Source organism: Myxocyprinus asiaticus, chromosome 20 (assembly GCF_019703515.2).
Source record: "Myxocyprinus asiaticus isolate MX2 ecotype Aquarium Trade chromosome 20, UBuf_Myxa_2, whole genome shotgun sequence".
Lineage (NCBI taxonomy): Eukaryota > Metazoa > Chordata > Actinopteri > Cypriniformes > Catostomidae > Myxocyprinus > Myxocyprinus asiaticus.
The window spans coordinates 4,153,545-4,171,070 of NC_059363.1; the positions used below are offsets into that span (position 1 = coordinate 4,153,545).

The window sequence follows — 17,526 nt, forward strand, 5'->3', positions numbered from 1 at the left end:
CTGGATCATCTTTGAGATGTTTCTACACTTTGATTGTAGTCCACCTGTGGCAAATTCAATTGATTGGATATGATTTGGAAAGGCATACACCTGTCAATATAAAGTCTCATAGCTGAAAATGCATATCAGAGCAAAAACCAAGCCATGAGGTCAAAGGAACTGCCTGCAGAGCTCAGAGACAGGATTGTGTCGAGGCACAGATCTGGGTAAGGTTACACAGATCTGCATTGAAGGTTCCCAAGAGCACAGTGGCCTCCATAATTCTTAAAATGAAGAAGTTTGGAACAACCAGGACTCTTACTAGAGCTGGCCGTCCAGACAAACTGAGCAATCGGGGGAGAAGGGCCTTGGTAAGAGAGGTGACCAAGAACCCAATGGTCACTCTGGTTGAGCTCCAGAGATCATGTGTGGAGATGGGAGAAACTTGCAGAAGGACAACTATCTATACAACACTCCACCGATCTGGACTTTATAGCAGAGTGGCCAGACGGAAGCCTCTCCTGAGTGCAAGACACAAAAAAAGCTCTTAAAGGACTCTCAGACTGTGAGAAACAAGATTCTCTGGTCTGATGAAATGAAGATTGAACTGTTTGGCCTCAATATCAAGCATCATATCTGGAGGAAACCAGGCACTGCTCATCACCTGTGCAATATCATCCCAACGGTGAAGCATGGCGGTGGTAGCATCATGCTGTGGGGGTGTTTTTCAGCAGCAGGGACTGGGGGACTGGTCAGGGTTGAAAGAAAGCTGAATGCAGCTAAATACAGAGATATCCTTAATGAAAACCTGGTTCAGAGCACTCCGGACCACAGACCGGGCCAAAGGTTCACCTTCTGACAGGACAATGACCCTAAGCACACAGCCAAGACAATGCAAGAGTGGCTCAGGGACAACTCAGCCAGAGTCCGAATTTGAGCCCAATCGAACATCTCTGGAGAGACCTGAAAATGGCTGTCCACCGACGGTCCCCATCCAACCTGACAGAGCATGAGAGGATCTGCAGAGAAGAATGGCAGAAAATCCCCAAATCCATGTGTGCAAAGCTTGTCGCATCATACCCAAAAAGACTTGAGGCTGTAATCGCTGCCAAAGGTGCTTCAACTAAGTACTGAGTTAAGGGTCTGAATACTTATGTCAATGTGATATTTCAGTTTTTTCTTTTTAATAAATTTGCAAAGTTATCAAAAATCTGGTTTTTGCTTTGTCATTATGGGGTATGGAGTGTAGATTGATGTGGGAAAAAAAAATAATAATTTAAAGCATTTTAGCATAAGGCTGCAACAACAAAATGTGAAAACATTGAAGGGGTCTGAATACTTTTTGAATGTACTGTGTGTGTGTGTGTGTGTGTGTGTGTGTGTGTGTGTATATATATATATAAATACATACTTGTAGCATTTATTATTGTATAAATTGTGCGTGCGCATGCGCGTGTTTAGTCTCCGCCCATCTCTGGCTGCAGTTCATGTCAGTATATCAGCACTCACGCACCGAAATCAACATATAAATACACAGACAGCAGTGACAACATCACATACTGTTATTATACCTAATTAAATACTAATAAGCGATTAAATAAAGACTGTCCTTCCGGCACCGAAGACTGATCGACGGTAAGATACTTTCATGTGTGTTTACTTTGACTAGTTTCCTTAACCGAATATACTCCGTCTTTTGTAGAATGATAAATGAAATATTTATTGTCCAGTTTTAAATAGGATGAAACCTTTTCGCCAGCCAGAGAAGTTTATTCATTTCGTATACGTGTAATTTATTTTCCCTGAATCAGCGGCTAACCAGCTAATGCTAAGGTCTTTGTATTTGAGAGTTTTAAACAAATTAAAACCTACTTGTAATACTATAAAGATGAAGATGTTTGAGAACGGTTCATTAGTCTTTAGTCATTGATTATTGATCTAAAAGTGGTCACGACCCTATCTGGTTAATGTTGACAGTTGTTATATTCCAGCTCAGGAAGAACAACAGAAGCTGCATCAGGTTTCATGAGCTTTGACTGAGATGAGCTTGAATTCATTGCATGTGTAAAACATGTTTGGAGGTCATTGTTTTGGGGTATTCATTTTTAGGGCTATGTCATAATGAAATCATGTCATGTTAGGGATTATTAGGATCGAAGACTGTCAACAGGGAAGATTTGTAGAAGAATATCTCAGCTCTGTAGGTCCATACAATGCAAGTGAATGGTGGTCAGAACTTTGAATCTCCAAAAAGCACATACAGGCAGCATAAAAGTAATCCATAAAACTCCAGTGGTTTAATCCATGTCTTCTGAAGCGATATGATCAAGAAACAGATCAATATTTAAGTCCTTTTTTTACTTAACATTTTCCTCCCTGCCCATTAGGTGGCGATATGCACAAAGATTGTGAATCAGCAAAAACAAAAAAAAAGAAGAATGTGGAAGTGAAAGCGAAAGTGGAGATTAATAGTAAAAAGGACTTAAATATTGATCTGTTTCTCACCCACACCTATCATATCACTTTTTATGCTGCCTTTATGTGCTTTTGGAGTTTTGGTCACCATTCACTTGCATTGTATGGACCTACAGAGTTGAGACATTCTTTTAAAAATCTTCATTTGTTCAGCAGAATTAAGTCATACACATCTGGGATGCTGTGCAGGGTGAGTAAATGATGAGAGAATTTTCATTTTTGGGTGAACTAATCCTTTAAATTCATCAAATAAAAATTAAAAATCCAAACTTCAGCCAGTTCATATTCTCAAATCTTAGAGTAAGGAAATACTTCGATAGACAGATGTATGTTAACTTCGTGTTGCACGGTATTTCAGTGCCACGGAACTACCCGATAGTATTCGGTTGTGAAACGGCTAATACTCTACCTCACCGCAACAACAGCTTGTATTTGAGCCAGGACGCTAGACGGAGTGCAGCTGAATGAAACGGAACACAAGGATTTCGAGAAGCGCGTTTCCAAATTTAACTTCTTTCACTTGACACAGCGTTTTAAAATGCATTGCTTATGCTGTGGAATTCTGATAAGAGATGAAGACGCAATAGTTAAAGACCTCTATCTAACGGACTGTTTACACCGAACTTGGTTTTGTGTTCATCTGCGCTGTTTTTCAATTGGTTTTCATTGTCAGTATCGCTAGTTGGACGTCATCAACCATTGCGCTGCATCTTTTTTTTCAGCATCTCGTGCAGGAGAGCTGCGTTTTTAGATGCATGTTGAGTTAAAAAGACTTTATTTATTTACAACTTTGTTATTTATTTATTTTCCGCTGCAGAAAAAATTTAAATGCATAGTTTTATCCTTCAAATGTGCTTTTTTTTTTTTTATTGAATTTTGAATTTTTATTTGACAGCCTTATTAGGATCATATCATGTTTAAGACCAATACAATCAAATAGGTTCATGTCATGTATAGGTTCACTGGCATCATTTCATATGTGGGGTCATATCATGTTTGGGTTTTATTTTCCGTCAAATCACGTTAAAGGTACAGTTCTCCCAAAAATGAAAATTCTCTCATCATTTACATTCTATCACCCTCATGATATCCCAGGTGTGTATGACTTTCTTTCTTCAGCAGAACACATTTGAAGAAAAACAGAAAAATATCTCAGCTCAGTAGGTCCTTAAAATGTAAGTAGATGGTGATCAGACTTTTGAAGCTCACAGACAGTCAGCATAAATGTCGTCGATATGACTCCAGCAGTTAAATTGATGCCTTCTAAAGCGATACGATCACTTTTAGTGCAAAAACATCTATATTTAAGTACTTTTTAACTATAAACCATCACTTCTGGTAAGCTTCACGTGAGGGTGGACCACACGGTCTCTCGTGTGACGTTTTCACGTTGCCATGTTACAGACGTAATCTCACATTCTCCTCTCGGTTGAGACACCCAGGATAAGCACACAAATGCACCATTGTGAGTAAAGAAACAGATAAATACAGATCTAAACCAAAACCAACCAAGCATTGTACAGCGTTGCTCTTCCATGTGTGACACACGTGCCTCAGTTCTCACGTGAACATGCCAACGCGATTGTCACACGCATAGTGCTGCTGATCGGAAGCGATGATTTAGAATTAAAAAGTTCTTAAATATTTATCTTTTTCACATCAAAAGTGATTGTGTTGCATTAGAAGACAGTAATTTAACAGATGGAGTCCTATGGATGATGTTTATGCTGACTGTCTGTTCTTTTTGGAGCTTCAAATGTCAGATCACCATTCACTTGCATTTTAAGGACCTGCTGAGCTGAGATATTTTTCTATTTTTCTTCAAATGTGTTCTGGTGAAGAAAGAAAGTAATATGCACCTGGGATATCATGAGGGTGAGTAAATGATGAGAGATGAGTGAACTAACCCTGTAAGATCATTAGAATTATGCTTTGTTTTCAATCTTGTCATATTGGGGTCATTTAGGATCATGTAATTTCATGTCTGAACTGGTTTGTGGTCTGTTGCAATTATGAGCAGTTGATTGTGCAACCATGTCATATTACTTTGGCATTGCACATGAGCACTATACCAAACACCTGAGTGATTCAAAACATCCTCAGATGTGTTTTGCAGCACCTCAGTACACTTCTTTCAAAAGAAGCCATCACAAGACACATGGGAGCCCAACACGCTGGCATTGTACTCCAACATTACACAATGTTTACACCCAGCTGGCAATATAAGATCTTAAAAGTCAACTTGATCATTCAAAGCTTACACCACAGTGTGACCCCGACCCCCTCTCCCTAATTTACTCCAATGGTTTGTATTTAGGTCATGCTGGCTGAGTCTAATTGCACATGTCTAGCCAAGCCCTATCATGTTGGAGAGAGAAGCTTCATGAATGACAAAGCAGTATGTAGCCTTTATGGAAGTGTTTCTATTGAATGAAAGCCATGACTGATTCCTGTAACATGCCGTTCAGAAACATAGGCTCATGTTCCTTCTGAGTCTTCAAAGAATTGGTGTGGTGTGCAACAGTGCGACAAGGAGAGTTGTGAAATACAATGCAATGGTTTAGACTAGTGATTTGGTAAACATACTGCAAAAGGGCAGCCGGCTCTGATTTACACTTATCCCTTAGTGGGGCCTTTCCAAATGAGTTGAGGACATAAATTTTAAGCCGTGTGATGTGTTGTACCCAAAAATGCCCCACATGTTGGTCCAAAATAAGATTATGATTTTAACCTCGTGAGAATGGGCGTATTTCAAAACAAGAATAAACACTTCACATTCACTGCATGACCAGACTTAAATTATTAATTAGGGATCAGGTCTAATTATTTGTTTTCTATTCCATCACAGAGTTTGGAATAGTCTCTTTGAATTAAGAAAGCTGTTAATATTTCCAATGGAAGACCTTCATCTCCATTGCCTGAACTGTGTGAACCGACGATGTATGATAAGAACAGAGGCTAGCGTTTCCTGTGACCTCATGGGTTGCCCTCTTGTGTGTGGGGCTGTTTTCCACTCATGCAAACTGAATGAACACCATTTTCTGTGCCCTTATGAAAGAGTGCCATGTCTGAACCATGGATTTGGATGTCCATTTACAATTGCCAGGGTCAAAATGGCGCAACACCTTAAAACGTGCCCAGCCAGTGTTGTATGTTGCACTATGGAATGGAATCGATGGCCGGTTAGTTATGCAGATAGCAAGTCCTACGAGAACTTGAGTAAGGATGTTTGTGATGTGGAGCAGCTTGACATGGCTTTGGCCCTACAGGATCAGCGTATGTTACTAGAATCTCTTAAAGTCGCAACCACTGTGACAAAAAATGTCGAAGAGCAAAATCAGGAAAATGAAAGGATGAAAACAGATGAGGAACCATTCGGTCAACCGTACATTGCTTCTGTTGAAAACAGTAGAGTTTTAGCAGAAACTTTGGACATTCTCAGTAGTGCAAAGGATATTGACTTGATCGTAGACAATCACAATGGTGAGGAAGAGAATGGAGCTTGCAACAGTTTCAGGAATGGAGATGGGGACCATAGGAATGACGGCATGAAGGAAAGTGACACGGATTCAGACTCTGAGTTGGGAGCTGTTGGTGGAGTTGACTGTCCTTTTCCTGTAGACCCTGAAGAAGAAAGAGATGATTGGTTAGAGAACAACAGATATGGTGAGTCTTCTGAGGAAGAAGAGGAAGTGAATGGTGGAATAGAACTTAATGGATATCATGATGAAGGGAATGACGACAACCTGCTCAAACTTAAAAGGGTTCTTCTGGATGGAGCTGCAACGATCAATGGTTCCTCAAACGTTAAGCAAGTGTTGCCATATCATTCTATGCCTATTGTAGCACGGGAGCCAGAAATGGCCCCTTTGGCCCAGCTACCTCTCCCTTTGCCCATTGCTTTGCCTAACCTGATGCACAACAATGTTCTGCACCATTTGCATTTTAGAATTGAAGACCGATGGTTGGAACGCAAATTGGAGAACCTCCAGGTACTCAGGGGCATGAGTTTGTTTACAATCAATGGGCGGAGGAGTCTGTTTTCTGATCCCTATTTATTCAAAGCCAAGATGGAGGATAAGGCAGTGGACACATCGGACCTTGACGTGGCAGATGATCCAATGGGTTTGCATGGCATTGACCTCATCACTGCTGCCTTGCTCTTCTGTTTGGGTGACTCGCCTGGCGGCAGGGGCATCTCGGACAGCCGTTTTGTTGATGGGTATCGCATTGACTTCGGTACGCAGACCTTCTCGTTCCCTTCTGCCATATTGGCTACCAGCACCATGGTAGGCGACATTGCCTCTGCGTCTGCCTGTGATCATGCCAGTCCACAATTGTCCAACCCAAGCCCATTCCACACCCTGAGGTTAGACTTGGTTCTGGAGTGCGTGGCTCGCTATCAAACCAAGCAACGCTCAATGTTTACCTTTGTGTGTGGACAGTTGTTTCGTAGGGATGAGTTTTCCTCCCATTTTAAGAACGTTCATGGGGACATCCATGCAGGTCTTAATGGATGGATGGAGCAAAGATGCCCACTGGCGTACTATGGATGCACATACTCACAAAGAAGGTTCTGTCCCTCAGTACAAGGTTTCAGAATCATCCATGACAGACATTTGGGCTCATTTGGCGTGCAGCCAGGTCTAGCAGAGTGTTCAGATGAACCTCTCTCCAGAAACACCTGTCAGTTTGACTCACACTGTGACCACCTTAGTGGCATGCCCTTTGAGTTACTCCAGCATATTGCAAGCTTCCTAGATGGTTTTAGCCTGTGCCAACTGTCCAGAGTGTCTCGCACCATGAGGGATGTGTGTGCCAGTTTACTTCAGTCCCGTGGTATGGTAGTCCTCGTCTGGGAGAAGACACAACGTGCTGATGGAACCTCATCCTGGCAGATACAAGACAAGGTAATTAAAGTTGTCTTCGGTATTCAGAGCACTCCATACAGATAACCAGTGGTTGACCAATAGAAAGCCAAGTTATCTTTCTGTCTCTAATCAATCTATCTATCTATATGTCTGTCTGTCTCTGTCTTTTCATCCATCATTCTGTCTGTCAGCATTCCATCTATCATTCTGTCTATCTATCTATCTATCTATCTATCTATCTATCTATCTGTGTGTTGTTGATGATGATGATGAGGGTTTTAAGCTAAATTTCTGATTTTTTTTTTTTTTTTTTTAAATGGTACAGTGGTATGTTTTTTCTTGCATGTTGAGATCCTTTTAACTTTTAATTTGTTTTTATAAATAAATAGGTCCCTCTTTGTTCAGATTTAATTATTGAAAAGAGACCTCAAATGTCAAAGTCTCTCTCTCTCTCTCTCTCTGTGTTGTTCCATCCGTCTAATCATCCATTATTCTTTGTCAATCCATCATTGTGTCTGTCTCTCTGTCTGTCATTCCATCCATCATTCTGTCTGTCTGTCTTTCTGTCTGTCATTCTATCTTTAAATAGCTTTTGTTTTTTCTTGTAAACTCCACGATGCATAGATACAACTGTTTTCAGAATTCTTTATTAATTGTTGATGTCTTTGGATTTTAGGTGTGGCGGTTCAGTACAGCTTTTGACACTGTGAATGAGTGGAAGTTTGCCAACATTTCCAGCATGGCGGATCACCTGAAGACGTGCAAGTTCAACACAGTATCACACCGGGAAGACGCTGTCCCTCTTCCATGCATGAGTTTCACAAGAGAACTTACAAAGGAGGGGCGCTCACTGCGATCAGTGCTAAAACCTGTGATATAGGCTGTAATCATATGCAAACAGAAACTGCTCTTATATTTTCCAATTTGACAGAAGAGGATTGCGTTTCATTTTATAATATAGCATGCCTTATCTGTTTAAGTAAACCTTTATAAAGTAAAGAATTTTTATGGCAAAGTAAAATAAACCTTGAGCCTCAAATTAAACCACTTTTGGAAGAGATTTTTCTAATAAACAATATCTACCTGTTTGATGTAAAGATAATGGTTATATTGTCTGCATATTTTGATACAATATATTTGGAAACTTTTTGGAGTTTTATTGTTTTTGTTGAGATGTGTAGCCTCAGACTAGAAAAAAAAATGGTTAAATAGTAATGACCAAAAGGAAATAATTGTCTAAATTTTGTAATGCAGGAGTTCAGGATGCATGTGACCAGTGGTTCTCTATTGGTTTGCTTACAGATCCAGATTTTACATTGGACATCTAGTGGCGAAACAACACAGCACCTTGCGTGACCTATATTTAATATAGTCTGGTCATGTATTCTTTTACCTTGCATAATTTTAATGGTTTTTGAGAATGGGGGCATGTCATACAACATGTCAAGTAAACATCTTATTTGACTAGCTTCTACCAAGATGAATTTGCTCTAAAATATTATAGAGTTTGATTGGATGTACAGACTTTGACGTCAACAACAAAAGGTATTTATTTTGCAAACCTTAAATATCTATGATGGTATGCTTTGTTGCATTTTATTATTTGCATTTAGCATTGTTTTTTGCTGCTGTCTGTGAAACTATCAGAACAGATATGCAACCCATTTTGAGGTCAAGGCCCAGTTGAGAACCACTTTAAAAATCTATAAATTAGTTTTAGGCATTTTTCATTTTTACCACTCAGTTGAAAACAAATAGCAGTTATACTTGATACTCTCACACACAGCACTTCCACTAGAATCTTCTGTCTTTCAGAAAGTAAACAAACATTGATTATGTCAGCCGACTTTAACTGTTTGTGCCATTATGTTGAATTCCCAGGCAAATAATTCATCCAAAAATGTACTGTATTGATGTCAATGGTATGTGCTGTATGACAAAACGTATTTCTCATTACAATCTTTGTGATTTTGAGTCAATGTACCAAAACCTGCAGGACAGGTACAAGACTGCAGTGCATCTAAACAAACTTCTCTGTATCTCAGGAGTTTTACATGAAACATATGCCATTATAGAGGGCTTTGTTTGTGACAAAGAAACAGTTTTTTGTGATGCTCTTCCAATATTACTTAAGACAAGCCAGTGTTTACGGTTTCTACAGAGTTCAGTTTTACCTAATTTTTTTTAGACTTACAGTTAAAAATGTTCATTATGGTAACATTATGAAATATTTTCATTTGGAGAGGATATAATTATCCATACCTTTTAGGTTATGTTGAGAGATGTTGTAAAATAATTATCTGAATAACATGCTTTACATTCTACAGTCAGAGCTCCTGATATTTATGTTTAGTGATTTATATTGAGCAATATTCTGAACATTCTTCTAGTGTCTTTGAACTTTGAAGTGCCAAACAGTGCTTATTTATAAGACTTTACCAGCCGATGTGCACCATGTTATAATGTATTTGTTGAAGTGATTTATCTCTAAAGGAACAAAATGCATTTATATATTGTGTAAACACAGAGTGGGAGCACATTTTTGAACAATTGTGAATAGTATGAATTTATTGAAATATTACTGTATTTCTCTATGTTTTCCTGCCATTACATAGGACCTATAAACAAGAATGAGGGGAATCAGGATTTTAAATCAGAGCCCAAGAGGTTGATACCAAATTGTGCTGTTTTGTTACTTGTTTGGAAGAGGTTGGTTTATGTACTATGTGGTTTGCACTGTGCTTTTATTTTGAAAATAAGCATATACACTATATGGCCAAAAGTTTGTGGACACCCCCTTCTAATTAACGAATTTGGTTACGCCATTAAATCCAGTAAAGAAAAATCTTAATGTTTCTTTATGTAATGGCTTGGGCTTTGGGGATAGCCCTTTTCTGTTCCAGCATGACAATGCCCCTGTGAACAAAGTGAGGTCCATAAAGAAATGGTTTACTGTGTCTGGCGTGGAATAAATTGACTGGCCTGCACAAAGCCCAGACCTGAACCCCACTGATCACTTTTGGGGTGAACTGGAACAGCAACTGTAAGTCAGGCCCCATCGACCATCATCAGTTCCTGACCTCACTGATAGCCTTGTGTCTGAATGAGAGCAAATCCCTGCAGCCATGTTACTACATACAGTATAGTGGAAAGCCTTCCAAAAGAGTGGAAGCTGTTATTACAGCAAAGGGGAAAATGATGCCTAAGGTTTTGAAATCAAATGTTCATCAAGCACATATGGTGTCCACAAACGTTAATTTAATGCCATCTCCAAACATTGAGGCTGAGTTTGGAATGTGCTACTATCACACTTCTTTTACTATTTCTGCCATAGATAGAAATGGCAGAAGTTGCATGGGTAGTATGTCATTTCAAACTCAGCGTGGCACATGCTCTGAAGAATCTTGCTTTGGGAATTGAAAAGCCCATATAGATCTATTATTGTGTCATTCGTGACCTCATGCATGCTAGTGCTCAAAGGCTCGTTTTCTGTTGTAAAGAATCCAAATGTTTGATGTTTATCTTGGTAAATGAACCTAAACTGTTTTTGTGTGTGTGTGTGTCATCTTATCATCATTTGCATTTTGTTAGTTTTGTTTAACAAATTCCAAAGAGATCCAATCACTGGTGTGATGCTTGACTAAGCACAAGATAGGCAGCCAGCTAAATTTCAAATATTTAAAGTTAAATCATTATGCAAAGCTAAAAGAAATGAATTTGCCATTGTATGAAATCAATCACTTAATGGTTGTTCGACCTCCTGCTACACTATTTGTTTTAAATGTAACTGTTTAATTATTAAATATACTAATTAATGGATCAAAATGTGTTGCTTAAGTGTATGATGATGTGGTTCTGCTTTTGCAGTTTATTTTTAAAATACCTCTATTCTTATGCCATTGAAATAGTTCTTGTTTTTGCCATCAGGTGGTGGTGTTGCAATGTGCAACATCCAAAATAATAACACTAAAATGAGAATACTCTTACAACCAGACACTTAATTTCTCATTTTCAGCCTTAATCACAATTTATTTTGGCCTCTGCACCAAAACATACACATAGCAAATGAAAAACTGTGATAAACAGATCCAAAGCAGAGGGGCTCACCTGCTTCAGTAACTCTTATGGAAACTGGCTCCAGCAGCAGAGTTCTCAGGAAGAGCTGTAGACAAACAGGGCATCCTAAGGCCAAATCTATGTCTGTGTGTCTGTCTATCTATCACATTGAAGAGTGCATCTGTTTCAGAACAGCATCCAACTATTCATTTAATTATCAAAATTTGATGACAAAATCGATGAAAGTCTCAGTTTACTTAACCCTTGTGCGACCTTCGGGACATTTGTCTTTTTCATTTTAGTTTTTTCGATCATTTTGGCTGTATTAATGTCAACGGCATACATTTTGCCAAAGGTGTGTATTTTTTGGGGAATTTTTATATTTCAACCTCAGTTCCTAAAATACATCTATAATATACTGTGTACACACAATAGCTAAACTCAGGACCTTAAGGACAAAAATGTCCCCATTGAAACCCATTAAAACTTCGACATATGATCCCAGTGCCATTAAAGCATAAAACCATGAATACTATGATATTATGCTTTCATTCCAGAGCCCTGGTTTCCACTTTTTCTCATTTAGCCTATGGAGCAAATACATGCTTTTTTCCTATTTTCTGTTTGCTGTATTATAGAGCACTGCAGGCCAATTAAATAAATGATGCAGCTAAAATTGTGTGGGTGTGTTGGTATGTTTGTTAGAGTGTGTTTTGTATGTGTGTATTGAGAAGTTTGTGTGTGTGTGTGTGTGTGTGTGTGTGTGTGTGTGTGTGTAAAAAACAACAGTGACATTACAGTATGAAAACAAACTGGCATTTAAAGGGTTAAAATCCTGAAAATGTTTGTTTGTTAGTTTGTTTTTTAATCTGACACTGCACAAAAAAATTATAATGCATCAAAATCAATGTTGTTGCTAATCACTGACATATCCCAGACTGTGATAATCCCCCCCCCCCCAAAAAAAATCCCCTTAGCATTTAGTATATGGAAAATATTTTTTTTTTCATAAAATAAACAACAGTGGCATTACAGTATGAAAACAAACTGCCATTTAAAAGGGTTAAAATCCTGAAAATGTTTGTTTGTTTGTTTTTTAATCTGACACTGCACAAAAAAATTATAATGCATCAAAATCAATGTTGTTGCTAATCACTGACATATCCCAGACTGTGATAATCTACACCCCCCCCCCCCCCCCCAAAAAAAAATCCCCTTAGCATTTAGTATATGGAAAATATATATTTTTTTTCATAAAATAAACAACAGTGGCATTACAGTATGAAAACAAACTGCCATTTAAAAGGGTTAAAATCCTGAAAATTAATGAATATTTGGTAGTTATGATCAACGCTGATTTTCGTTAAAAAAATTAACTAATTGAAAGTGGAAAATAATATTTAATCAATATCACACGAGCAAGAGTGCGATATGCCCCTACATCAGCACCGCTGTGATTCGGCAGCCTCCTGCCGTAGGTAATCACAGCAGTGCTGATTTCGGGCCATATAGCATGATTGCGAGTGTGATGTTGCTTATATACAACAGTTCAATGAACAAGTAAATGTAAAAAAATTAGGAAAAACTGAGTACGGTCATAAAAACGCATTTGTGCGTGGTCTTCTTTCTTATGTGACGGATCAGAATCTACCGTTACTGGTTCAAACCAAATGATGCGTCCAAGCCTTCGTTAGTAATTCAAAAATGTCACTTCAGAAATAGTATCATGGCTTGTGCTGTTTCTAACAAGTTATTGGATAAACAAGGATGGATGTATGTGTGTAAGAGAGAGAGAGAGAGAGGGAGAGCGATGGAGCATGTTCAATCACCTGTTGCCACTCCCAAGCAGAGATGCTGAAGATCAGCTTTCTCAGTGGAAAAGTAGCCGTCCAAGCGGGGGTATTTCTCCCTATTTCGCGGTAGCTGGTGCACAAAAGTCATTCACTATAGAAACCGCAATGTCCTCCGCCATTTTAAACAGCATGTCCTCTCCAATGTGGAAAGTTCGGTAAGAGGTAAGCACCTTGAGTTGTGTAATAAATGAGTCTGTTGTGTCTCTCAGCTGTGATGAGCCGTAATGCTGACGTTGTTCATTTAAAGCCGTTTAAAGCTATTTCCTAGCTTTAGTAGTGTAGTAGTAATACAAGCGATCAGGTAGTGCTGTTGTATGTAAACACTGACTGATGCGGATTCACTTCACGTCACCTAACTGGCTCATATTACACACAAAAATTATTTTGCCACCACCTGCTGGCTAACATATGTAATGTAAAAAAATAAATAATAAAAATACAGGTAGAGACACATACAGTAGCTCTTAAAACATCTGCACTGCTCTTACACTTCAGTTTAGAACGGCACAAGCGGAGTGATACACACAGTGAAGCTTCCGAGCGCTGATGGTGTGAGACAATCAGTGCTCATGGAACATCTTTCATCCAATCAGATTTGAGGATCGGAACTAACTGTTGTATATTAATCTATAATATTATTATGGCAGTTTTTTTGACACGGACATTTTTGTCTTCTAAGGACCTCTGGGTAACTTTTTTAAATTGATGCACAAGGGTTAATCACAATGCAGCTTTTTTCCAGGCAAATAAAAAAGATTGAAGTTAGCACAGAGGTTTAATCAAAAACATCTGGTTTCATTCATCATATTATGGCTAAAAACATGAAGACATCCTTTAAATCTCTCTAATACTACAAGAATACACTGCTTTTATGGTTCCTGTTTTTTTTCTCATGCTTTTGACCTGGATGGTATAGCACATGAAGAAAAAAAAAAGAAAAAAGATTAAATGTGTAAACAAAAACATTATAAAGCTGTTCAGCTGTGCCGTCAATTTATAAGCAAACCCAAAAGGCTAATTTGCCATGGGTTCCCTCTGGATTTTCTTATGGGTTTTTACTATTGCAGTTTTGGATTTATGAGTAAAATAAGGTGGTAAACATTACTTGAAGATACTTGGATGTTTTGTTCAATAACGTAAATTACACACAGTCATAACTCAAACGTAAATTTGGAAAACATCATGTTTTAAAAGATGTTTATGTTGCTAGCAAGTTGCTAAATAAGGACTACAACTAACACAATGCAAGTGTGCAAGCCTAACAGTAATCTGTTGTAGGCCTCATTTAGCAACTGATACAGATCAAAGTATCAAAAGCAAGAGGCTGCTAGAGCTTTTCTTAGAACTAACTTCATATTTCTGTGCCATTATTACAATGACTGTAAATCAGATTGTGTCAGTGTGATTATAAGTAGACGTATGAATACAGTTCTCCTCAAAAAAACAATAAATGAATCAGTGAGAGGTATTAGCCAAAATTAATATATCAGTGCATTCTTAGAAAAAAATAAAATAAATGTAGAAAAATTATTTCATTGCATTTGGGGTAAACAAAGATTTATTCATTGTGTTCACAGTGAGGCCTAATCTAAATTATTAGATATTTTTCTTATCAGGCTTCACAGTATTGAGTGACAGAATGACAAACTGTTGTGCACATGAATTAAACTATCAAGTGCGGTTCTGGTACAGGCATGGTGGCACTGGATTCTCCATCTATTTACATTGATGCATTTGGCAGACACTTTTATCCAAGTGACTTACAGTGCCCTTATTACAGGGACAATTCCCCTGGAACAACCTGGAGTTAAGTGCCTTGCTCAAGGACACAATGGTGGTGGCTGTGGGGATCAAACCAACAACCTTCTGCTTATCAGTTCAGTGCTTTAGTCCACTATGCCACCACCACTCCATATCTAGATTGACCTGAAAATGGACAGATGTGTGAAAGCTCTGTTTTAGTCATCATTTGAAGCATTTCCTCTTTTACTGGATATGCAGCTGTCATAGTTGAATATTCAGGGCAACTCAGAAAAACATCTCGTCAAGGACAAAAAGAACATGCAAAACATTTTAGCTTGAAGACCAAAATCCTTTTGAAAGAATCTCGAGACTCTTACAATGGCATTAGAAACAGAGAAAACTGTACTTAAAAAAAAAAAACTCCTGCTGTTTAGTTAATGCAGATTGCAATGGTAACCTTTTCAGTGTTACTCGATACAATGTAGTTCTTAATTCAGTGCAGCCAATTAAGAAAACCTTTCACTGTCTGAATTAACTGTTGATGGGCATCTATGCCATTAAGAGCACCTAGAGTGGCCCCAAAAAGCATTTGGACACTTAAGTCACACTTAAAAATGTCTGAATGTCATTGCATTAGATAACAAAATATCACACCAAGTGACATTTGTTTTTTAAGAAAGTGCACAAGCACTCATCTCAAGCTAAACTTAAGTTTTAAATGATAAAATACAATACATAATTTAAAATACAATTTTATTTCTATAGCACATTTAAAACAACAGCCGTTGAACAAAGTGCTTCCCAAAACAGAAAGGTTAAAAGATAATAAATAATAAAACAAACATTCACACAACACATTAAAAATAAAGACAAACGTTAGTGGAACATGTTCATAGTTAATGTGCTTAACTACACTTGTTACTCTGCTAGGACACCTGTGCGAACTTCATACATCCACTAAAAATTAGGAAAATTTAACTAACACAAAGACATTTTAAGTGTGGCTTAAGGTTAGGGTATACTTACCTCTTCCTTAAGGTTAGGGTATACTTACCTATTCCTTTTCCACATGTCTTTCCATCTAGCGCACATTCAAGCACTCAGCTTTTCAATGTATACTCTTTTGACTGCTTTTGACTCAAACTCGTGCCATTGGTTGAGCCAATGTAGTTGTGTCAGGCTGGCCGAGCCACCCAAAACAGAGCAATATTGTATAGCCACAGTGTTTCCTCAATGAAGAAATCAACCTACAAATGGTTTACTTATTGTAACTGCACATTAAGCTGGGACAGGAAAAATTATTTTAAATGTCAGCTTTAATGCCAGAAGGTGACAACCAATAAATCAGCATCTTATATGTGTTACAAGTAAATTATTATTGAATCGCTGATTCAACCGATTCGATAAAATACAGTCATTCATGAACAAATATGTCAAGTAAAACTAGGCTGCACTGTGCTGATGGCATAATTTGCATTCATGTGAGACGAATCGGCACACGGAAAATCAAAGTAAACTTTGCTCTTTAAGTGTCCAAACACATTTTGGGGCCACTTGATACTATGGAAAGAGGAAGGTGCTGTTTACTCACTCATAATCCTCTGGACATATGCTTAGAAATGTGACAAGGCTGCAAAAAAGCACATATAGTGGAGTTATAAAACATTAGGGAAAGTTCACAGCTGCTAGAAGAGGACCTGACGAGTGCTAATCTACAGTTCTAGCACATTACTACACTGACTCGGGCAACAGTGAACGATGTTTCCAATATAATAAATCAGGCCACCAGATAATGGCACAAAATTATGCTGGCATAACAGCCAATGAGACCAGGCAGTTTATGATAATATTAAAGACCATCATGAAAATTATAAATGTCCCATCCCTATATTTCCCCAATGATCTCACTAAACAGACACCTGATTGCTTTCATAATTAAACTCACATCCACGAGAGGGAGGCACCATTTGTTTGTTAACGTCAAGCACCAGCTTTGGTATTATATGAATGGCCTCTCATTTGTTTCAGCAAAAAGATAACACATGAACAAACCTCCAGTAATTCAGGATTCCCTCGACAAAACAATTGTTGAGGAGTGCGTTTTCCACAAAGCAAGATTACAGAAAATCCTTACTAGAATGGATGGAGAAAAACCTAGAACATATAATATTCTCGCACTATTTTTAAAACATACTGCTCTTTGAATTATAGACCGTAGGATATAAAGAAACACAAAAGGAGATCTCTTTAACATCTCAATTGTTTCTCCTAGACAGCATTGAGATAACAAGTAGTATAGCATTGTTCTTGCAATGGCAAAGTCATCGGTTCAATTCCCAGGGATCATACAAACTGATAAAATGTATACCTTTAAATGCACTGAAATTTGGTTTGAATAAAACCCAGATAGCACACGTATATCTCCGAGATGTCTGTTTTAGATCTTTTCATCTGGAAAGCACCTCAATCTTATGTTTTAAATTTTACTGTACAGCACTTTGGTGCAACTCTGTTGCTTTTAAATGTGCTCTAGAAATAAATTTTGACTT

The 17,526-nt window shown here is 38.1% G+C and overlaps 1 protein-coding gene across 1 annotated transcript; it reads left to right on the plus strand.

Annotated features, from left to right (window-relative positions):
• Nucleotides 1-1,457: 1,457 nt before the first annotated feature.
• On the plus strand, nt 1,458-11,150 carry fbxo30a (F-box protein 30a). The gene is made up of 3 exons (XM_051647303.1): nt 1,458-1,614; nt 5,303-7,364; nt 8,002-11,150. Exons 2-3 carry the CDS (start codon nt 5,349-5,351, stop codon nt 8,203-8,205), a joined length of 2,220 nt encoding a protein of 739 aa, XP_051503263.1. The 5' UTR covers nt 1,458-1,614; nt 5,303-5,348; the 3' UTR covers nt 8,206-11,150.
• Nucleotides 11,151-17,526: the final 6,376 nt, after the last annotated feature.

Bases quoted from the DNA above. Each gene is read 5' to 3' on its own strand.
- fbxo30a (XM_051647303.1), top strand. From the start codon at position 5,349: ATGGAAGACCTTCATCTCCATTGCCTGAACTGTGTGAACCGACGATGT. The intron at 7,365-8,001 runs GTAATTAAAGTT...TTTGGATTTTAG, and splicing joins CCTGGCAGATACAAGACAAG to GTGTGGCGGTTCAGTACAGC.